We start from the raw sequence: 23,439 nt of genomic DNA, 5'->3' as shown, positions 1-23,439 counted from the left end.
TTGCATATTGTTATCTTTAAATTAGTTACTCAGAATACAAGATATTGGCATTTAATTGTCCAAACAACATTAGCACAAACCTTTCTTTTCAATGAACTAAGGAAAATTAGTAGTATAGCTATCTTACCTATCTTTTATATACATATATACATTTTTCTTTTTTCTTTTCCCTTCCTTTTTTTCTCCATTCCCCCCTCTAGGTTCATATTTTAAATAATTCCCTGAGTCCAATAGTACAGATACTTTTTGACCTGTGATGGGCTAATGTTCCAATAAACTCATCCTAAGTTGGAAATATCCTAGGTCAAACAGGCACTGAATGTACCTAACCCAGAAAGCAGCCCAGCGTAGCAGCACGCCGCAGTGCAGCTCGCTGGTTGCCTCCCTGCGATCGTGGGTCTGATGTGTGCTGTGTGCGGTTTGCTGTCGCTGCCTAACCTCTGAAGCGTTATCGCACTGCATCTCCATCCAGACAGAAGATCAAACTTCACACTGAAGTTCGGTTTCTCTTGAATGCACATCCCTTTGGCGCCATCTCAAAGCTGACAAGTCCTGAACCGAACCTTCGTTAGGGTGGAATCTTGTACACCCTGGAAGTCTTGCCAGATCACTCCTTGAAGTCATTCTTTGGATGGCTGCGTGATGGTTTTGGGTGTGGGTAGCCCATCCCTCATTCGGTGAGTCTCTACTGAGGAGCGTGGGTTTATCTGAAGTTTTTATTTTACCCAAACATGCTATGGAAAGAATCCTTCTGGTATACTTATCCTTATGAAAGATACTTTTCCTTTCTCGGCACCCCAGTCCCAAGCGTGTGGAGTCAGAGTGCGGGAGTCACATCACACATTACTTCATGTTGCCGAACTATTTTCCATGTGGTTGATGTGCCTCAGCATCTGTCAGCAACACCTGAGGGCCCCCAGCCGTGAGTGGCTTCACTTCTTTGTATGAGGTGAGATTAAAAACTGCAGCGAGTGTTTAAGTTCCATAAAGTACTACAGTGAAAGTCGCACGGCCACGCGCCTCCCTCCCCCTATACCCCCTCGCTTCCAACACGCTGTGCCAATCACTGCTGCCACTTTCTGGGGCAGTTCTGGCTTTCCTTTTCCTTTAGTTGCTCTCTTTTGCTGATGCCCCAAGCTGATTCAAAACACTGACACAGATTATGTCAAATAAAAACGTTGTAGTGTGTCCTCACCCACCTTATTCACCAGATCTGGCACCATGTGTCTTCTGGCTCTTCCTCAAAGACAGAAATGACCACCAAAGGTCAATGGTTTGAATCAGTTCAGGACGCTGAGGCAGCCACATCAACACAACTAAAGACACTCACGAAAGACTTCAGAATCGCTTCAGAAAGCGGCGAGAACGACAGGATAGCTGTGTTTGAAGCGAAGGGGAGTGCTGTCGGGGATTACTGGCAATGTGTTGTTTGACGTAACAATTTAAGAATTTTAAACACCTTATATTTTGATCACAGCTCATCTTACATATACCAATGACAGATTGTCTGTTTTTCTGAAAAAGGTATTTTTAACCCTGTGCAGGTCACAACTCACGCTATGAAAATGAGACTGACTGAGTTCAGAAGAAGAGGAATCTTTGAATCGTCTTTCACACAGAAACACAAGGTCTTAGTTAAGATTGGATACTAAAAGCAGAACAGGGGTCAGGGGTGGAGGAGGTTTGGGGTCCACATTAGCAGAGTCTGGCCAGGGTCAAATATGGGCCAGCTGTCCAAGCGAAGGTCTGATCCTGGGTGTGGTGGTGCACACCTGTAATCCCAGCACTCAGGAGGCTGAGGCAGGAGGATCGGTGTGAGTTCGAGCCCAGCCTGAACTACATAGCAAGACTCCATCTCAAAAAGAAAAAACAAGAAGAAAGGGAAGGCCGGTGTTCACAGTGGTCAGGAAGAGTTTGCAAGGCGGATGTTCTCTGCACCGAGCTTGACGAAGCGGAAGAGCCCTTTGGCAGTCAGGCTGCTCTCATCTGAGTCCAGCCAGCTTTCCTCTCCCCTCCTTCAGCCCCCACAGAAGAGTGGCCCTGACCTGGGATTCTGAGTTTTGAGTGAGCTGGGCTTGGAGGAGGTGCACACGGGCGTTCCCACAAAGGCCCGCGGGCCTGTGGAAGCACCCTACCTCCCTTTGCCAGAACCTGAAGCCTCCCTGTGACTGCAGGGCCGGTGCTGATGAAAGGGAGGGACAGTTCAGACCCCGCTCCCCCTGCCCCACTCTGCCTGGCCTTGCCACAGACCTGAGATCCATCACAAGGCAGGTGCAGCTCCAACTGCACATTGCTCTCCCCTCCCTGCGTCCCTGAGCTCGGCTGAGGCCTGCGACAGAGGGCAGGAGTCACGGCCTCCCTTGGGCCTGTTATGGTCTTGCCCAGCCAGCGTGCAACTCCTGAAGCTGGCTTCAGGCCCACAGGATGCGGAAGGGTGCTGGGAGGAGGGTGCCGGGGGCGGTGGGCCCCACCAGCACCACCTCAGCTCTTCCTCTTGTAACTTCGTCCCCACCCAACTTCTCAGAATCCTGAGACGCTGTGAAGGCTTCCCTCGGTCCAGCGCAGCCATCTGTGAGGAGTTCGTGTCTTGCACCTAGGTTGGTCATGGCCAGGCCACTCACTCTCCAAGTCACTGAGACGGCGGCAGCCCTGGGTCTGCGTCCCCTGTGCTAATACCTCTGCCCCCGGGGTGGGGACAGTGTCTGTGCCTAGGACCCGTTTGAGTCCCTGAGCTGATGTTCTCCAGGGGGCTTGTTGCCTGGGCGTGGCACAGTGCACATTCCCAGGGCCCTCACAGCTTGGAGGAGCGCAGAGCCCCAGCAAAGCAGGGCTGGGAGTGGTGGCCCCTGGAGAGCTGTGCTCTGGCCCGCTGGGCTCGGGAGTGGGCCCTGCTTGTGGAGCCTGAGGCCCTCGGAGATGAGCTTTCTCCTTTGCTCATTCCTTCATTTAGTTTCTGGCCTCAGGCTTAGCAACAGTAGCCACACGTACAGGTAGCAGAAAAGGAGCCCTTTGGCTCGCCCAGGCCTGGGCCGCAGCTGGTCAGGCAGGTACGGAAGCCGGGCTTGAGAAGTCTCTTTGGCAGGTGCTGTAAGAAAGACTGTGGGCCCTCGAGCCTGATAGGTCTGTCTTGGCCACAGTGCACTCATTGTTGCAGACCAGGGCCAGCAGGGCACACAAACAGTGCTGCAGATAAGTAAGTATATCTGAACTGACTTCAAGTTGCCTAAGCAGCCCAGCAAGGTGGCACATGCCTATAATCCCAGTACTCAGGAGGCTGAGACAGGAGGATCACAAATTTGAGGGCAGACAGGGCAATTTAGCAAGACCCTGTGTCAAAATAAAAACAAAGGTGAAAAGGGCTGGGGATGTAGCTCAGCACTCCCTGGGTTCAATCCCTAGGTACCGATAAACAACAAATAAACACATGAATAAATGTATAGAAAGAGCCTGGAGGTATAACACAGTGGTAAGATGCTTGCCTGATGCTGGGTTTGATCTCTAGCACTGAAAAAAAAAAAAAAAAAAAAGAAGCAAGCCAGATGTAGTGATGCATGACTATAATCCCAGCATTCAGGAGACTGAGGCAGGAGGATCCCTCTCAAATTCAAGGCCAATCTGGGCTACATAGTGAGTTCAAGCTCTAAATGAGTAATCACACATGAAAGACTAGATTAGTAGACAAACTGTGATCCTGGAGAGCCAGCAACACAGCACAGGAGGGCAAGTGCCCTCTTACCAAGGCGGCAGCTCGCAGCTTGTTAAGAATCAGTTGTGGGGTGTGGCAGCACACACCTGTGATCCCCACACTCTGGGAGGCTGAGGCAGGACAGCCTGGGTTATTTGATAACTAAGTGACACTGAGACCTTGTCTCAAAATAAAAAATAGGAAGGACTGGGGATCTTGCTCAGGGTGATGGCCCTGGGGTCAATTCCTAGAATCTGGAACAGGGTTCCCTTCAGTCTGAGGACTCCAGGCACCAGTGACTCACGGTGACGCGTGGCGGAGGTTTCCCGAGAAGACAGAGGAAATCTCTTTGTCCTCCGCCACCTGCAAAGGCTGAGAACACGGAACTGTTTCTCTCTTTCCCTTTGACTAGGTGGTAGATTCAGATCAGCTCTGCAGCCCACGCGGGCGGGGGATCTCTTTCTGAAAACAAGTTGCCCACTCCCACAGGCGGGTTGTGGGGGAGGAGTAAGGATGAAAGGAAGGGTGGTGTGGTTGTTGTCCTCGCTGTGGTTCTTGGAGCCCCCTTCCTCCCTGAACGCCCTCGCGGTGGGCGCCACACCTGCAGCCTGTGCCTAATGCGCATGCTCAGGGACGCCTGGCAGGACTGAGAAGGGTCACCGTTGATCCCTTTCAGAGGCGGGGATCCGGGCGCGCCGAGGTCGCTCAGCTAGTAAATCCATGGGCCTGCTGTCTGGTGGCCTCAGGCACGCACCCCAGTGACTTCATGGTACAGATTTTTAAAAGTATACTTTAGGAGCAAGTCTCTCCTATTGGGATATTTGATTCTATTTTTTAAAATCACAATGACCAGAGAGCCCTTTTAAATTAGGTTGTTTCTTTTTTCCAAACTTTTGTTGCTCTCCCATTACAAAACTATAGCTCCCAACTGCACACACCACTGTGCAAACGCAAGTGGAAATTCCCCGAGGTGACTGCCCTTGACGGCTTGAAGTCGATCCTTCCAGACTTTTTCCTACATATGTACAAATGCTCCTACCCAGAGGCCTTGTTATATTAGAGAAGACAAGAAAATCTGCAGAACAAGGAGGTTAGAACTTCTTTCTATACCCTACATGTTATGTATTTTATGAATTATATTTTGTATTTTAAGATTTCAGTTTTCTTTTTAAAAAAGCATGTGTAGAATAAACGAGAAAGTATTAAATGTTGGTTTTACAGATTTTTGTGATGTTCTGTACTTGGGCTTTTAACACTGTATCTCTTTATTGAAGTATGATCTATATCTATGTCCACGTCTCTGTAGAAAAGTCAACACGCAGGTTGCTGACTTTTTTACAAGCTGAGCAAATGCACGTGAATAACATGCTGTACCCCAAACTTCGTAGTGATCATCCTGCACCCCGGGTAACCGCACCCTGACGTCTAGTAATATCTATTTGTGTCTTAACAATGATCATATACTGTCCCATGTATTGTATTAAATTGAGAATCATCAATAGAGATGTTGTTAAAATGAACACACATGCCATGACCACCATTTGATGGCAATATGCATGATCTAGTACATTCCTTAACAGCTGCAGAAACTCCCTGGCCGGATCATAATTTACCTAACTGGTGCCTATGGATGGGCATTTGGATTGTTTCCAATTTTTGGTTAGTAAGCAGAACCAAATGGAAAAGTTTGATGCATATTTCTGAACGTAATCACTTTGGCATGTTTAAGATAAATGCCTACAGGTGGAATTGCTAGTCAGAAGACAGCTAAATTATTTTTTTTCTTGAGACAGCGCCTCCTTATGTAGTTCAGGCTGGCCTTGAACTCATTGTGTAGCCCAAACTGGCCCCCAACTGGGGTGATCCTGTTGCCCAAGCCTCCAGAGTGCTGGGATTACAGGCTGTGCCCGATGTGTGTAGCCACAATGGCCCACCAGATAGTAGTGACTGTTCAGTTCCTTGTTCAGAACAAAAGCAGGTGCTGGTGCAGACCTCCTCACCGCAGCCCCAACGCCGGCACCGAGGCTGCTCGGGCTCCCTGGCACCACGGCTGAGCCCACTAGCTCGGCAGCTGCCTACTGTTTAGAACAGATGAGGAAGCCTGAGCCAGCTCTGCCCTCTGACCCAGCCCCACTCGAACGAGTAAACAAGTCAGTGTGATTGCAGAGACGCCTGTGTGGGGGAGACGCCTGGCCCCTGCCCTGCTAAGGCACAGGCCTTGAGGCCTGCTCTTCCTTCGCCGCGGCCTGGGTGTGAGGAGTCGGGGCCTCGGTCCCATCATTTCCCCAGCATGGCCTACGCCAGGAGCCCACCCTGACAGCGAGCTCCGGGTGAGCCTGGGCCACCGGCCCTGAGCCCTTCTCCCTCTCCCCTCAGCCTTGGAGGTGGCCTGTCACCTGTCCTTAGAGCTGATGGGCAGAAAGCGCTTGCTTTGTGACCACGTCCTGCATCGGCCCCTTCTACGTCCCACCCTCCCCACCCAATTCTGCTGCTGCAGCCACACCGCAGGGGCTGGAGGTGGCTACGCTGCCCCTGCCCCCGGAGTCCCCTTTCCCGCCCTGCTCTCTGGAACGTTTTCACACTCTGTGGCTGCCAGCGGCCTCTCAACACACCAAATTTTCCAGTGCCCCACGTGGGGCTGCCAGGAAAAGCGGGGCGGACTCTGTTCTCAGGCCTGGTGCTTCTGTGAGTGCAGCTCAGGCTGCACTGATCCGGAGCCCAGTAGCTCCTTGGCTGCTGGTTCGCAGGGCAGGGACTAGGATGAGGCCCAGGGGCCTTTTCAGAAGGGTTAGGGTTCCCCTCCAGTCCCCACCCAGCTCAGCGTTTCCTCCTGGCCTGTTGCTTTTTTAACCACTGAGGCTGAAAGCTGATAAACAAACGAATGGACAGAGGCCCTGAAGTCTCCCTCTTTTTGGTGCAAGGCTGCTGGAAGGCTGGGAGGCCTTGGACCCAGCTGCTGTCTAGAGAAGGAGCCCTAGCTGGCCCTAGGCCTTGGAGCCTGGTGGTGGGTGTCCCAAGTGCTTCCTAAGTGCTCCGGCTTCCCCACACCCACAATGTAATCTGCAGCACTTGGGGGGTGGGGTGGGGGCGACTAAGGCTCTCAGATGCAAAGGGAGATCTATAAATTTTAAATTTCCACTGAGCATCCATATCTTTGCTGTGGGTGAGCTTCTGTCCCTTTATGTCACAGAAGTCACTTGTATCTTTAAATCAAGACTTTATTTTTATAGCTCAGATATTTTCCTAAAAGGACAGAGTGAGAGAAGTATACAAGCCGTGGAGTGAAATTCCTTCCCCAACCCCACAGCCTCCCAGCCCCAAAGGAAGGCTGGAGGCTCCCAGGGCTGCTGGGAATTCCCTCTCCGGAAGCCTCAGTCACAAGTCCACCCAATAACAGACCTGGGAGCCAATGTCCCTGCCATACTAGGGCAAAGCAACTTGCAAAGATGGTGGCTGCATAGCTACCACCAAGGCCCCAGCCCAGCCTGGGGAGAGCACAGGAACCAAAGGCGGTGTCTCTGGTGCAGATTATCAGTCCTCTAGCACACTCTGCGAAGTGCCCTGGGGCTCTGGAGCCTTCTCTCTGATGCTCAGCAGTGAATCCTGAAGGGCTCCAGTGCGAGGCTCCCCAGACAGAAGTTGCAGCAGTTAAAAGCAGGCAGCTCGCGCATGGCAGTGAAATGTCCAGCCTTGAGTGTGTCCCCTTCTTCCTCCTCTGTCCAGATGTTGCTCCTTCCTGACCAGTGGCTTCGCATAGCAGGCCACCACAAGCGCCATCTCCACTCATTTGTAGAACCTGGAAGCAACGGCAAGTTGTAAGAACACCTGTTTCCAGGCAAATGCTACTGCATTTCCTGTAACAGAGACAAATGGCAAAGGAGGATGAAGGGCTCTCATCCAAGCAGCCTGGGGCTAAGACTTTTATGTTAGCATGTTTAGGGCCCATTGCAGTCATTAAAAAAAAAAAAACATAACAAAAAGCTAAAATAAAAGAAGAAAAAAAAATTCCCCTTCCAATAACAACAACAAAAAATAGCTCAAAGCACTCTAGCTTTGGAGAGTGTTTCTTCGGCAGAACCAAGGCAAGCTATCCAGAGATGCACAGTAAGGGACGAGAGAGACCTGGGCTGCTGATGGGAAATGTTCTACGGACAGTTCGAGGACCTCCTGGATCATGAGAGCAAACCAGAGGTGGTTTTCAGGCTTTGTTTTAGCCACAAGCTGTTTTGTTCAAATGTCATCGTGCAGTTAAGGTTAAACCCAGACAAACAGTCCAAAGCAGAGCCCTTCTGAGCAAAGGGGTGAGGGAGACTTAGGGCCCTGTGTGACCGTCCAGAGCACCCTCCCCGCCTCAGCTGAGCGTGTGTGTCCAGGCGGGAGTGAGGTTTCCCACTGGGACATGGGAAGGAAACATCAGCAAGTCTAATTATTTTGTTTGTTTGTTTGTTTGCAGTGCTGAGAATTGAATCCAAGGCCTCACTGAGCCTCATCCTGAGCCCTTTTTCATTTTTTATCTAGAGACTGGATCTGGCTAAGTTGCTCAGTTGCCCAGGAGGCCGAGCTTGAACTTGGGATCTTCCTGCCTCAGCTTTGCAGAGTGCTGGGATCACAGACCTGTGCCATCATGTCGATCTACCTACATTTTTACCTCATCCTTTATTACCTTTTATCTTTAAAATGCAACCAGTAACACCCACAATATACTAAATAGCTTGCTGTGCTTAGTGGTAACAATTTTTAGTTCTTTCATGGATAAGGACCTTATTCAGGAAAATTTAGACCCTTAAACTTTAATGGTGTTCTTAGGATGGGGGGGCCTCCTGGGGCGGCTTGGGTACAAAACTGTGTACATGCACCAGGCCATTTCTCTGAGGAGAGGGTCCCCAAACTGGCATCATATCAATGGGGAATGAGATAAGGGTTGAAAGGTTTGTGACACAGACCTCAGGCAATGCCCAGAGCGGTCTCCCTCTCCAGAAAAAGTCACCATGGGGAGGATTTTGGATGGAAGTTCCTACAGGTTTAGCCTTAGACCGATACACTCTTGCTCTCTATCAGGTAGGGGCAGTTTCTAAGCCAACCCATGAGGTCAAAACTGCACCTCATCCACTTAATCAATGCAAATCGCTGCTGACGCATCGCAGGCATGTTCCACAACCTTCTGTAGAAACGTAGCGTAGTGTACAATCCAGCCTTCGATGATGACAGTTAGTAGAGGTTGATGGTTGGACTCCTAGAGTTGAATTTACTCTCCATAAGCTTGTGCTTTGACTCCTCAGGGCAGGGCCACACGCTCTACGGCCACCCCAATGTCTTTGCAAAAGCCAGGACGTTGGTACCATGATCTCACTTTACAGATGTGAAATCGGAGGCTCAGAGAGGTGACGTCACTCACCTAGAGTCATACGGTCAGTGAGGGGTGATCAGAATTCAAATCCAGAACTACCTCTTGCTGGAGCCAAAACCCTTGACACCAGACCCCATTGGCCTCATACACTAAGACGCTATTCTTTTATCCCTCCACACATTTCCACATGGCTGGGGTGGGGGTTCTTTACCTTAAGACAGTGTTTTGCTATGAAGACGTGCAGGCTGGCCTTGAACTCACTATGTAGCTGAGGCTGGCCTCCAACTCTCAGCAATCCTCCTGCCTCAGCCTCCCAAGTGCTGGGATTACAGGTGTGCACCACTACATCTGGCTGGAGTGGGGGTGAAGCTGGGGGGTGTGTTCTGAGGATCACGTAAGTTAGTGAGGAAGGCAGATATGAAACAATCTCCACTGAGGAAAAAAGTAAATCCAAGAGCACTGGGAGGCCAGGGCCGGGGTCCTAACCCTGGAGGCAAGAGTGCTGCAGCCTCTGGCCTCTGGCATCTCTGCTTCTGCTGGGGCCTTGGAGGCACAGGGGTTTGGGGTGGGGTTCTTCAGCCCCTGGGCTTTGAGGCTCAGTCTGTGGCTTTACCAGCCCCTGGGCCCAGGCCGGGTGGAGGGCAGCGGATGGGAGGCCTGATGCTCCTGGAAAGGACAGGCCTGGCCTCCTGGAGCCGCCTCTCCCCCGCTCTGTAGAGTGGGGGCGGCAGCGGCGGCGACCTCCATGGGAGCTCAGGTGCTTGAAGCCCTGGGTCACAGAACCCGGGTTCCCCTGGTTCTCTGTGTGCACAAGGCTGACGGCTGCGGGCTGCAGGGCTGAGAACTGAATCTCACTTTACACGAAGTATGTTTGCCAAGGGATTACGCAGTGTTTTGTTTAAATCAGCTTTTCCTACTCTGTCACCTCCTCTGCTGAGGACTGTATGAAGGTGACATCTGAGGCTGCACCCAGCAGCAGGGGCTGTGAAACCCCGTCACCCCGGAACGACACGACACTCACTGTTTGATGAAGCGAAGCCGCGCTCTCCTCCGCAGGCCTGGAAGAGCAGAACGAGGGCACCGTCAGCTGCGGGGACCCTGGCACACAGCCAGGGCAGGGAAGGGCCGGGCTAGCTGACACTTCAGACCTCTTTCCAGGCCAGGCTCTACCCCAAACACCCCGCCAGATTTTCTTCCCCTTCCTGCTCACTGTCGACCTGTGATTTGGGTACTATGACAACGATGTCCATTCTACACTTGGGGACCCTGGGGCACAAAGCGAGTTTCTAAGTCACTAGTCCAAAGCCATGAGGCTAGTAAGTGCTGAAGCAGGATCCTGACACAGGCAGCAGAGTCTGTCCTTAAGCTCGCTGTCCCGCTTCAGAGCAGGTCAGATTGAGAAGTCATGCAGGTGGGAGCGGGATTTCCCACTGAGACATGGGAAGCAAACATCAGCAGGTCTGCTTGGTTTTTTTGTTGTTTGTTTGCAGTGCTGAGGATTGGACCCAATGCCTTCTCGCTGAGCCTCATCCTGAGCCCTTTTTCATTTTTTATCTAGAGACTGGATCTGGCTAAATTGCTCAGTTGCCCAGGATGAACTTGAACTTGCGATCTTCCTGCCTCAGCTTTGCAGAGTGCTGGGATCACAGACCTGTGCCATCATGTCGATCTACCTACATGTTTACCTCATCCTGTATTACCTTTTATCTTTAAAATGCAACCAGTAACACCCACAATATACTAAATAGCTTGCTGTGGTTAGTGGTAACAATTTTTAGTTCTTCCATGGATGAGGTCCTTACTCAGGAAAATTTAGACCCTTAAACTTTAATGGTGTTCTTAGAACGGGGTGCACAGACCCTTTGGGGGGCTCGGATGCAAAGCAGTGCATGTGCACAGGGTCATTTCTCTGAGGGGAGGTCCCAGTGGTCACCATATGTTCAAAGGGGTCTGTGATCCCTAAAAGTTAAGAGCCGCTGACCTGGTCTGTGGCCCTCAGGGTCCCCTCTCCACTGTACAGGAGCCAGAGAAGGGGTGTTGCTCACAGTGGCAGGGGTGAGCAGAAGAGCCACGGCCAGCCTGGGCGCCCCCTCTGCCTTCTCCCTGTCCTGGGACGCCGCGGCATGCAGAGCCTGGGGAGCCCACGGGAGGGGGTGAGTCTCCCCTCTCCTCTGGTGAGCGGCCAAGGGCAGCAGCCAGTCTGGGTTCCCTGCGCCCTTGGCGAGGGGAAGAGCCTCTGGGGATGCCGCCCAGCCCCCGATAAGCTGTCCTGGGCACCTGGCCTGTGTTCATACCGTATGGGGAGATCCGGCTGCCCTGGCACATGCCGTGTGCCAGGCACTCTCACCCTGCCATACCCGCCTGGGAGAGGCCACCAAGCCCTGAGCTTGAGGCCAGGTCACTAACACGAGGGCAGCAGCAAGGGACTCAAACCCAGCCTTGTCCGGCTGCAGAGACCATGGTCTCTGATGGGGCACTAGGGCTTTGGGCCAGGAATCGCTTCCAGGTCCGGGGGCATTGCTCAGCAATACAGCGTGTTATTAGCGTGCACGAGACCCTGGGTTCAATCCCCAGCACTCCCGGACCCTGAACCCCAAAACTGAATAGAATCACTTCCAGAACTATCTCGAGTTCTCGGGGGCAGGTTTCGAGCAGGCTGTCATGCACTGCGCTCTGAGAGAAGAAAGCAATCCCAGGGCACCTCAGACAGCACACGGGGCCAGAGAGGTGGCCTCAGGAGGGACAACTCACAGTACAGGTGGACGGCCACGGCCAGGGACAGCAGCAGGAGCAGGACGCTGGCCACCAGAAGGCTGAGGGTGACGTGACCACACCGCAGGCCTGGAAGAGACACCCGTGATGTGTGCTTGACGCTGAACATACAGACACACAGACAGACACAGGAAGGAGGTCCCGAAGGAAGAGCCGGCCAGGGCACCACCAGGGGCATTTTGCTTCATTTCTTCTTCTGCCTTGTTTTTTTATTTTTTTTCCTGTTCCCCATGACGTGTCTTTTTTTTTCAGCCGGGTCTCTGGTGATCCTCCTGCCTCAGCCTCCTGACTGCTGGGATGACAGGTGTGAGCCGCCATGCCCGGCTCCTGTGGCTTTTCTTGATGCTAGAAACTCTGGGCAGGTAAGAGCTGACAGTCCAACCAAAGAGTTTTGGGTTTCTCATGCTGTTAGTCTTGGTGATTTGAAAGTGTTGTGGCCAGTGTCTCCCCGGCAGTGTGGCTGGGTATAGCTGCGAACTTGGATGTCTATGAAATCAAAGTTGCTCTCCTGCCAGGCATGGCTGGTTTTTTGAGATAGGGTCTCACTGTGTAGCCCACGTTGGCCACAAACTCACAGCGATCTTCCTGCCTCAGCCTCCCAAGGGCTGGGATTACAGGTGTGCGCCTCTACTTCCGGCAGGACAGCAACTTTGGTTACAGAGACATCCAAGCGTACAACTGTCCCCAGCTATCCTCTACCAAGGGCTGAAACACCAGCCACCTTCATGCTCCCCGGGCCACAGCACACTATGATAGTTCTCCAATGTGCAATCTTGGCTCCTCTTCAGGGGTACAGGCTGCTGAGACACCCCCTCACACATGTACCCTGCTGATTCATGGCCCTCTGCACCGTTGGAAATACACTTCTCAGTTATTTTGTAGGCACTTTAGACATCAGGGAGATAATTTTGTGTAAAAAATTTCTCACATCCAAATTTTAAAAATATTAATTAAGCAGGGCATGGTGGCACACGTCTGTAATCCCAGCACTCAGGAGGCTGAGGCAGGAGGATCATTGTGAGTTTGAGACCAGCCTGGGCTACAAAGTGAGCTCAAGGCCAGCCTGAACTTCATAGCAACACTCTATCTCAAAAAGACAAAAAAAATTAATAATAATAATTAAACTCAGGAGCTACTTATGTTCAAAGGAGGTGGACAATGAGATTTTCTTTTAACTACTTATTAAAAAATTTATTTAAATTTCACAAAAACTGCAAATAGGAAGGGGACAAGAGAAGGACGGGGAGAGGAAGGAGGGAAAGGTGACGTAAAAGAACTAAAAGCTGGGCCTGGTGGCACACATCTGTCATCCTAGAACTCAGAAGGCTGAGGCAGGAGGATTGCTATGAGTTTGAGGTCAGCCTGGGCTACAAAGTGAGTTCAAGGCCAGCCTGAACTACATGGTGAAACCCTATCTCAAAAAGACAAAAAAAAGAACTAAGATATGTACATTTATCAACTTCCCACCATGAATGTAATCATGTACTGCAAACATGTACCAATAAAAATCGAAAAATAAAAATGAAAATGTGCTGGGTGTGATGGCACACGCCTATAATTCCAGCACTTGGGCGTCTGAGGCAGAAGGACTGCCAAGAGTTCGAGCACAGCTTGAGCTACACAGTGAGTTCAAGGCCAGCCTAAACTGCATAACCATACCCTGTCTCACAAAAATAAAAATAAAAACAAAAACCAAAACCAGACAACCCTTCAGAGAAGAGAGAACACCACGGTATCTTCCCATATGCAAGTTCCCTCCAGGGGCAGACACTGAGTTTTTGAGTTTTCCCATATATGGATACGGGGCTGAGTTTTGCTGGACTCAATGGCAATCCAGTGTGGATAGCGGAAGATACCGAAGCAGAACTGTCCAGCCATAGCTCTGTCCACTTCAGATTGTTACAGATACTGTCACGAGCCTGCGGAAGAGATCGCACCGATTTCCGTTCCTGCCCACTGCGCAGCACCCCTTAACGTGGGCCCTGAACATCATCTGTTTTTTAGTTTTCCCAGTCCGGAGGGTGTGTGCACACTCGTGCGAGTGGTGTGTGTGTGTGTGTGTGTGTGTGTGTGCGTGCATGTGTATTTTCCTCCATTCTCTGATCACAGTGCACCTCAGCCTACTGCATTATTGGCACCTGTGAGCCTTTTCTCCTGTGAGTTGGCTGATTGTCTGCTCCTTCGCCCCACTTGCACGCCACATAAGTGGCATGGTTTACATTCTCTGTGCCCTAGTCCTTGTCCTGTGGCCTGCAGGCTCCTGCGGGCGTCCACTGAGCAGATGAGGCGCAGACCTAAGGACAAGGCTGCAGATTTGGAGAGGGTACTTTAGATGTTAGAGAGGGAGAGCATTGCACTGACCCTCACGATGTGCCAAGGGTCGGCCAACTGCAGACCTCACCTTGTGGGGAAGGAAGGCAGGCCTTACTACTGTCCTCTCTCTCACTTTGCCGTTCATAAACATTGAGACTCAGAGGTTCTCTGCCTGGCTCCCTCTCACCATCTCTGCGTCCCCATCTTAAATGACCCGCAAATCACAGCTCCAAGGGAAAGAGGCCACGCTGAAGGATGGAAGCAGGGGCCCCGTCAGCCTCCTTCACCGGGGATGCTGGGGTGGCCGAGGCCAGGGTGGGGGCGGGACCAGCTGCAGACGCACAGGCCATGAGGTGTCTGAAATGCATGACCCGTGCATTCCCTAAAACTCCCTGAGGCTGTATGCTAGGAATGGGGGGAGTTTGTGCTATGCACATTATATCCCCACAAAGTTCAGAAAAGGATAGCTATAGCCACAGGCAGCAGGGACCCCTCCTTCTGAGGACGGCCCAGGACAGAGCTGGAGGCCAGCGAGGCCGCAGCAGGCCCCGGGAGCAGGTCCTTTATTCCAACTGACTTGGCTGGCTTCTCCTGCGGCCTCCCCGTGGCCCGACTATGATTGCATTTTGTATCTCTTTAAATTGTAGCCTGCCTGAAATCCTTTAGGTGAAGTTGTCAGGGCATAAGATGTTATAAAATAAGGTCACTTTGCTTTTCTGTCCATGGGCTCTAACTTTCCCTCCCTCTCTCTCTCTCTCTCACTCTCTTTCTCCCCATACTGGGGATTGAACCCAGGGACTTTGCACTAAGCTACATTCCTGGCCCTTTTTTATATTTTATTTTGAGATAGGGCCTCACTAAGTTGCCCAGGCTGAGCTCAAACGTTCAATTCTCCTGCCTCAGCCTCCCAGAGGGCCAGGATATAATTTCCCTTTTGTTGTGACCTCGTGTGGCAGCGTCTCATCTTCGTCACCCAGGCGCTCTGAGGCGCCCCAGCCCAGACACTTCCTGCTCTTTTGTATTTGAAGACCGCACCACCTGAAAAGCACAGGCAGGCCTGGGCTGCTGCTCGCGGCTTCTCTGCGGAGCAGCGCATGGTGCCTTCTGTTTGCCACCAGTAGCCTTGTGGGGCTGAAGTCAGTAATTTTCTTTTTTTTTCTTTTGGTTTTTCTCCGGTACCGGGAACCTAACTCACGACCTTGCGCTTGCCAGGCAGGCGCTTTTGCCGCTGAGCTAAATCCCCAGCCCCTTGAAGTCAGTAATTTTCCATAAATGCACAGGAGCTGGCGTGCTCAAGGGAAACAGGCATCCGTGTACACGTGTGTGCACACGTGCACGTGTACGTGCCCACCCCGACCGAGCGGTCCAGTGCTTAGAGCACAGGGGCAGGTCTGCGCGCTCACTGACAAGCGTCGGGGACCCCACCCTGTGCGCCCCATGTTCCAGGAAACATGGAAGGTGCTGCTCTTTGGGTTTGGACTTTTTGTTTGTTAACTGCTTTACTGAGACAGATTTGCATATCATAAAGTCTGCCTGTTTTGAGTGTTCACTTTAATGGTTTTTGGTGTCATCACAGCATTGCGGAATCTAACTTTAGAACATTTCTGCCACCCTGGAAAGACACCCAGAACAGTCAGGGCCATTTCTCACCACCCCCGCCATCCTCCCTTCTGGTCCATCAGCCGCTCATCTTTTTCTGTCTCTATAGAAGGTCCTAGTCCAGACGTTTCATATCCGTGGAATCATACACTATCTTTTTTTTTGCAGTACTGGGGAATCAACCCACAGCCTTCTCGCTGAGCTATATCCCTCTTCCTTATTTAAGAAAAAAATTATTTTGAGACAGGATCTTACTAAACTGATGTTGTCCAGGTAGGGGTTGATCTTACAACCCTCCTGCCTCAGCCTCCAACAGTGTTGGGATTACAGGCGTGCATCACCCTTCTTAGCTTCAGACGATATCATAGTCTACAGGTTCATCCAGGCTTTAACACTTACCAGTGCTTCATTCTCTGTTATGGCCAAGTAATACTGCTCCACTGGAATGGACTGCACATCTTGTTGTGTGATCCATTCACTAGTCACTGGTGGCATTTGGGTTGCTTCTACTTTTCAGCTGTTATGCACAGTGCCGCGGGGAGCCGCGGCGTGCAGGCATTTTGGTGGATAGATCCTCCTCCGAGTTTTGATCTGTAGACTTGGGAGTCTGACCCCAGTGACCTGTGTGCTGCTGTTACACTGTGCCCCTTCTGATCCCTCTGTGACGCTGGAGGAACCGGCTACTGGCCCAGCATATTTGGAAAGAGGGGGAGTCCGGGAGGGAGGGCCGGGGAACTCACCTTTCTGGGTCCGTGGGCTGGGGGGCTGGCACTTTTTCTTCCCGGGGGGCAATTTCCCAGGGGGCAATTTCTGGGTGGGCTGGGCGGTGGTGGGCAGGACGTCAACTGCGGAAAGAGCAGACGCAGGTCTCAGCTAGGGGTTAGTGACAAACTGCACCTTCCATCCTGGTGCCGTGGTCCTGAGACCTGCACAGCCTCAGGTCACAGAGCAGGGGAACTTCTGGTCCTGCTGTCCGATGGATCTAGGGTCTGGGAATGGGGTCGCTTGGTGTCCTGGAGAGAGAAGGGCCCCGGAGCCACGAGCTGAGCAGCCCAGTGCCCCCGATCACGGCACACAAGTGGTTCCCTTGGGACACGTGGTTGTGCTTTTCTATGCATCAGTTTCCCTATCTGCCCAACAAAGAGGATCCCCACTTCCTTCTTGGGATTGTTGTGAGCATTAAAAGGGATAAGGCACCCTGCGAAGTATGCAGCAGCCGTGGGTTCCTGGCAGAAGACCTGGAGTCGAAGCTGGGATCCCCAGGCCCTTGGCCCCACCAGGCTCGCAGCACTCCTGCACCCCCTACACCAGAGGAGGAGCTCAAAGGGGGAAGAGGGAGATCTTTCTGCACTGCAGTGCCACGCAGGCTGCCAGCCTGGTGCTGTTTCCCTTTTCAGGTGTCCTGAAAAATCTTGCCATCTAGAGCTTTCTGGGGGTGGTGATACGAGCCTATAATTCCAGCACTGAAGGAAGCTGAGGCAGGAGGATTACAAGTTGGATCTCAGCCTGGGCAAGTCACTGGTTTAGCAAGATGCTGTCTCAAAGTTTAAAAGGTGGGGTAGTAAGAGGGGCTGTGGATGTAGCTCAGTGTGCAGGCGACAGGGTCAATCCCACTACTAAAAATAAAAGATTGTATAATATAGAGCTAGAGAGGCCTCCAGTCTCAGACTTAGATTTCAAAGGCTCAGAGCGGAGAGGAGAGGGCTGCGCCTGAGGCCTCGCTGTACCAAGAGCCAGGCTGGGGCCTGGCGCCTCTCCTTGCCTGGGCAGCCCCTCCTCTGGTCACCCTGAGCCAGTGTCCCACGCTGAGGGCCGGGTGAGGGTGGGGGCACAGCATGTAGAGCAAAGAGACACCCTCCCTGGGCTCTGAGGAGCTGAGCGAGCTGTAGGTGCCGAGCGCACACCCTGCAGCCCTCGCCTTTGCGGGCCAGGGACACAGCTCACAAAATGAGTTCCTGCAAAGTGGCAGGGGAAGGGAGAGAGAAGTACCACGAACTTAACCTCCAGAACCCAGGGACAGGACGGCAGCCAGCAGACAGGTCCTCGTGGGCTGGCGTCTTCCATTTCTGAAGTGGACACTTTAGATGGGTGTGGGGGTGCACCCCCGTAATCCCAGCAGCTTGGGAGGCTGAGGCAGGAGGATTGCTGCATGTTTGGGGACAGCGTAGGGTACACAGTGAATTCAAGATAGCCTGGACTACATAGAGAGACCCTGTCTCAAAAAAACCCCAGAAAAACAACAACAAAAAGTAGCCACCTTGGCCCTGTCCTCCGGAGCCTCCTCTGCGTGGTGAGAGAACACCCTCTCGAGTGGGCTCTTTCCAGGAAGAACCAAGGAACTAGAATGAATGTACACTCAGCTCTCAATGGGCTGGTGGCGGTGACAAGCCCTTCAACTTCAGTTTACTGACCTCAACAACTTCCGGGATGGGCACTGCCACTGTCATTTTATCCACCAGGAGGGCTGGGCTCAGAGGGCTGAAATAGCTGGCCCACCTTAGGCAGCTCTTGACCCGGAGTTGGGATCTGATCCCCAAGGCTTTGGTTCCACCACCCGCGCTGCCCATTGTCCCGTGCTACACTGAGCATTGTTCCGCTCTGCCCTGGAGCAAGTTTCTGACGGAGTTATACACCGCAGGTGGCCTGCAGGAACTACGGTGAGGGGTGATCGACACCAGCTATGAGTGTGCCAGGTTCCCAGCCGGTCCCCACTGGGGTGGGGGGTAACTCCTTGAATCTGCACAATCCCAGAAGTGCTTCTGTTTGCCTCACTTGTTTATTTTTTGAGAGAGGGTCTCCCTGTGTGGCCCAAGCTGGCCTCTAACTAACTGAGATCCTCCTTCCGCAGCCTCCCAAGTGCTGGGATAGTAGGTGTGCGGCCAGCTTGGCTTGCTTCATTTTACACTCAAGCAGGGAGTCCCTCCGCTGCTCAGTGGTGACCCTGGGAGGAGCCGGAGCTACCAGCTCACAACCCCTCAGCTGGGCACAGTGGCCTGGGTCTGGGAGGGTCACAGGGAGCAGGCCCTTCGCTTTATTCATTTGTTTTTGTGTCTCTCTCCCCATCACGAAGGACTGAATCCAGAGCCTTCCCACTGAGGTCCACCCCAGCCCTTTTTAGAATTGTGAGACAGGATCTTGCTAAGTCACTAAATTGCCCAGGGTAGGCTCCAACTTGTGACCCTCCTGCTTCAGCCTCCCAGAGTGCTGGCATTATAGATATCTGAATGCATTCTGGGGGGATGACCATGCCAGCCTGGTGTTCAGTTTTAAATGCATTTTGGCTATAGTCAGGTCTGCTTGCTTACTCCCCGGTAAAACTCTCCCTCTCTGTCCTTGAAAGGGACAGGTGCTCTCTGCCTCTATCCCCGGCCCAGAGAGGGGATGGTTCCAGGGGATGTTCGGGGTGCCAGCAAGGTGCTGGGGATCACAGGGGCTTGGAAACACGGAAGCCAGAAGCGAGTGCTATAGTGGGAGGCAGGGCGGGGAGAAGCGTCTGAAACCCAGCTGTGCTTATTTCCCGATCCACCCTGTGGGATCTTAGGGAAGGGGTGCGGCTTTAGTGAGAAAAGCAGCAAACCCAACACCAGCCCCAAAGCCTGAATTTCAGCACAAGAACCAGTGGGGTCCCACCCAAGGGGGTCCCATTTCCCGCACCCCATGATGCGACTTGAGCCCTGGCACCGGCGAGAGGCGATACTGCCACTGCTCTGCCTCTGTCTTCCTCACTGCGCTGCTGTCCCTGGTGTCCCTGTAGACCCATGCTGAGTGGTCTCATTTCTGGGTTCCCTTCGGCCCACTCAGTGTCCCCAGCCTGGAGAGAAGCGCAGCTCGAGGCCTGAGCATGGGTGAGACCAGGGAAGGGGCTGCTCCTGCCGGCCCGGCTCAGCCTGGGAGATTCTGCCGGGAGCCCTTCCCACCCTGGGCAGCTGAGTCCTCAAGGTCCCGTGAGGCAGCCACCTGCCACGGGTGCGCGCCTGGGGTGTGGCCAGGCCGGAAAGAGATGCACTGGACAGACAAAATATGCATTAAATGCTCAGTATGAAAAAAGGAAGCTGGGAAGCTGCTGCACCTCTGTAATTCCAGCAGCATGGGAGGCTGAGGCAGGAGGATCGCCGCAGGTTGGAGGCCAGCCTGGGCTACATAGTGAGTTCAAGGCCAGCCTGAGCTAAGTAGTGAGACCCTGTCTCAAAAAAACAAAACAAAACCTCAAAATGGAGAAATAAAATGGGAGTCATAACACATTCCACGCCAGGGAAGGTGGCAGCGTGGAGATTGCTATGAAAAGCTCTTGCAGGTGCTCGGCTGGGTGATCTTCAGCCCTTGTTTCCTGTTATCCCCAGCAGTATTGCTACCAGCACTGACAGCAGGGCAGCCCAGTGCTGGGTAGGGTATGCACCTGGCACCCAGCACATGCTCAACACTCGTTTTTTCTTTAAGGAAAAAAAAAAAACTTTTCTGAGACAGGGTCTTATTATGTTCCTTTTTGAGACTGGCCTTGATCATTACATAGCCTAGCCTGGCCTCGAATTCATGATGGTCCTCCTGCCTCAGCCTCCCGAGTGCTGGGGTTCTAGGCGTGCGCCACCATGCCTGGCTTTCTATGCCGATTTCTAGCATAAAGCCCAGTTCTTACCCACGCTCAGGGTGGTTCCTCTCCCGAAGATGAGCTCAGGGGACCCTATGGTCATGCAGAAGTAGATGCCGCTGTCCTCAGGCTTCGTGTGTTTGAGGTTGAGGGTGACGCGGGCGCCACTCCGAGTTAGAGTGAGTGTTCTTGGTGTCACAGCCTCGCCATAGGTGACGTTCCCTAAGTACTCCTGAGAGGCCAGGAACTCGTGGTGGCTGTCCTCGCTGGGGGCCTGGCGCTGCCTCAGCCAGTAGATGCGGCTGTTGCTGCCGGTGGTTTTAAAGTCGCAGCTCATTGCAGCCACTTGGTTGGTCTGGAGCACCAGGGAGCCGGGGTTCTGCAGGAGGCCACCGCTGCCCTGGAGAACTGCAAATGCCAGGGGGTCAGTGAAGTCAGCTGCTAGTGACAGGGCCTTGGGGGTTACAGGGACTAGGGTCTCACCTCCCAGGAACCCTGCGGCAAGGCCGGAACTGACCATGTCCAGCTTACATTTGTACGCTGTATCCTTAGGCACCTGCCCTTTGCTTAAATGACCTCAGTCACGCCTCAAACTGGCTTTGAGATTTTTCTCTCTTTTCTTTCTTTTTTGTGATACTGTACTGTGATACTGAGTCTTCATACTGAGCTCCATCCCCAGCCCCTTTTTTATTTTTTATTATGAGGCGTGTTCTCACTAAATTGTTAAACTGCCCAGGCTGAGTCTGAACTCAAAATCCTCCTGCCTCAGCCTCTCAGAGTGCTGAGCTTACAGACGTGCCCCACTATGCCCAGCTGGCTTTGGGATTTTTATGCCCATTACACAGATGAGAAAACTCAGGCAATAAGGTACTCGCTCAAAATACCATTTGCAGATAAAAAGCAGCCTGGGATTCAAACTCCAGGATCCAAAATCTGAAGCCAAAGCTGGCCACTGGGCTTGGAGCAGCTGACTGAGACCAAGGGCTTGGAGCAGCTGACTGAGACCAAGCCGCAGGTGGCTCAGAGTCCCAGGCAGAACACACGTCTGGTCTAGGCGACCTAAAAGAGGACCAGCCACCTGCTCCGACCAGCAAAAGGAGCTCGCTGTCCCTGGCAGGCACGATTGAGGCCCATTAATCTCCACCCCAGGATGGACTGGTCACTGAGTCCCCACTCCCCAGAGGGAAGACAGATACCCCGGAAACAGGGCTGGGAGTTCATTTTCACTGCAGGTGGGAGCTCGCAGCAGGCAGGGGCTTGTCCAGGAAGAACCAGGGAAGACTCAGGGATCCGGCCTCGGACCCACCCTCTGCCCTGTCCCACTCGTGATCTCAGACAGCTCACGGAGACTCTGTCTCTTCCTTGGGAAAGGTGAGCAGCTTGGTGATGTCCTGCTTTCCTTGGAAGGTGTGAAAGAAATGAAAGGAAGCCGGGTGATCCCAGCACTCTGGGAGGGCGAGCAGGAGGGTGGCAAGTTCAAGCCCAGCCCAGGCAACTTAACAACACAGCAAGACCCTGTCTCAGGGGGGAAAAAAAAAGAGGGGGAGGGGGTTGGGGATGTAGCTCAGTGTGAAGGCCTGGGTTCCATCTCTCCTACTGAAGAGAAAGGAAGATAAAGAAAGAAGAGAAACGAAAGGAAGCTTAGGAAATCACACTGTACACTAAAGCACTGCACCCAGGTAAGAGCTGTCTGCATGTCCAGGAGAAGCCTCAGAAAGGGCGGCCTGCGCTTCGAGGAGGCACATCCTCCAGCAAACCCGATCTGCCCCGCGAGCCTTTCCTTTTGGCTCCGGCAGAGGCGGGCACAGCGAGGCCAGGGGTGTGTGTTCCGAGCTGGTCGCCCGCACAGTGTCGTGTCCTGGTGTCCTGTCACTACTAACACGGATGAACTTGCTCCAAGCTTGTGACTCCGCAGCCCCACAGTCATCCTCTCCTTGCTTTGAGAAGGGATTGTGCCTTTTGTCCCAGCTGCTGGGGCTCCTCCTGTCTCCCCAAACGCCACTGCCACCTTCTCACTGGGGCCAGGACCACACCTTTCTGGGTCACTGACCTCCTGGGAGTTCATAGCATCCTCCAGGGCAGCAGAGAGGAGCTGGACCTGGTACGATGCTCACTGTCTCACTTAATCCTCACCAAATCCGGAGGGGCAGGACTGTTTCACACCGTTTTATACACCAGGAAACAGGCTCAGAAAGGGCCGCGACGTGCCCAAAGTCACACAGCCCAGAGGGAGAGGATGCAGTTTCAAACCCAGCTGTGGACTGGGTACCTGGCTTGGAGCCGCGGGACCGAGGAAATCTGTGATCGTCCCTGGCTCTCCTGGGCCCCAGATTCGGGAAGCCTTTCTCAGGGCGCCCAGAAGCGGCTGCCCAAAGGCCAGCGGGTGGTGAGTGTCCATTTCCCCTCCTCGGCGAGATTCACCCTGCCCTCCTTCTCTGTGCAGGTCCATGCTACACAGGAGCACGGACGCCAGAGAGCACCCGGCGGTGCCCCAGCTGGCCGGACCTGGCCTGAGCCCCGCGGTCCGACTGTACCACAAACACTTCCTGGAAGTACTAAGAAATGTGTACAGGCCTCTCGCAGGGTGCGGTGTGGGACCCAGGATGGGGCGCCTTCCAGAGCCGCATTCCTGCAGGGACCCGGGATACGGGCACCTTTTCATCATCCCGGGATCCTTCCTCCCTGCCCTTTTCACTTCCTTCCCTCCTCCCCTTTCCTGAGTCCCCTTCTCCCGTCCCCAGGTGACCTGCAGCTGGGGCTCTGGGATCTCTGAGCAATGCTCCCCGCAGGCATTTCCTCTCCATTTTCTGGGACCTGCCCCGCCGCCTCCCAGTGTGCCTACGACTGGCCTCTGGTCTCTGCATTATCTTTTATTTTTGTTTAGAGTCTCAAGGAGTAGTTCAGGCTGGCCTCGAATTTGCGGCGATCCTCCTGCTTCAGCCTCCCAAGGTCTTGGATTACAGGCGTGCTCTAGACACCGTTTCTAAAATCCCCGCTCTCTCGGTCTCGGTCCCGCGTGGCCACCCACCCGGCCGCCGCGAGTCTCCCGGTCTCACCTGCGAGCTTCGCGGCCACGAGGAGCCAGAGCCGCGGCTGCATCTCGGCGCTCGGTCGCCTGCGGCCCGCGGGCTGCGGCGG

General features: G+C 53.2%; 1 protein-coding gene across 1 annotated transcript; it reads right to left on the bottom strand.

The window, feature by feature from the left end:
- Positions 1 to 6,885: 6,885 nt before the first annotated feature.
- Cd8b (CD8b molecule) lies at positions 6,886 to 23,439 on the bottom strand. The gene is made up of 6 exons (XM_005385386.2): positions 23,358 to 23,439; positions 20,350 to 20,709; positions 16,457 to 16,561; positions 11,784 to 11,873; positions 10,054 to 10,090; positions 6,886 to 7,481 (listed from the first exon to the last, which is right to left on the bottom strand). The coding sequence occupies exons 1-6, from the start codon at positions 23,398 to 23,400 to the stop codon at positions 7,469 to 7,471; spliced, it is 648 nt and encodes a 215-aa protein (XP_005385443.1). The 5' UTR covers positions 23,401 to 23,439; the 3' UTR covers positions 6,886 to 7,468.

This window comes from Chinchilla lanigera, unplaced genomic scaffold (genome assembly GCF_000276665.1).
Source record: "Chinchilla lanigera isolate Chin_1 unplaced genomic scaffold, ChiLan1.0 scaffold00023, whole genome shotgun sequence".
Classification (NCBI taxonomy): domain Eukaryota; kingdom Metazoa; phylum Chordata; class Mammalia; order Rodentia; family Chinchillidae; genus Chinchilla; species Chinchilla lanigera.
Note: the sequence above shows the minus strand (reverse complement) of the source record. Positions and strands in the feature narration are given on the sequence as shown.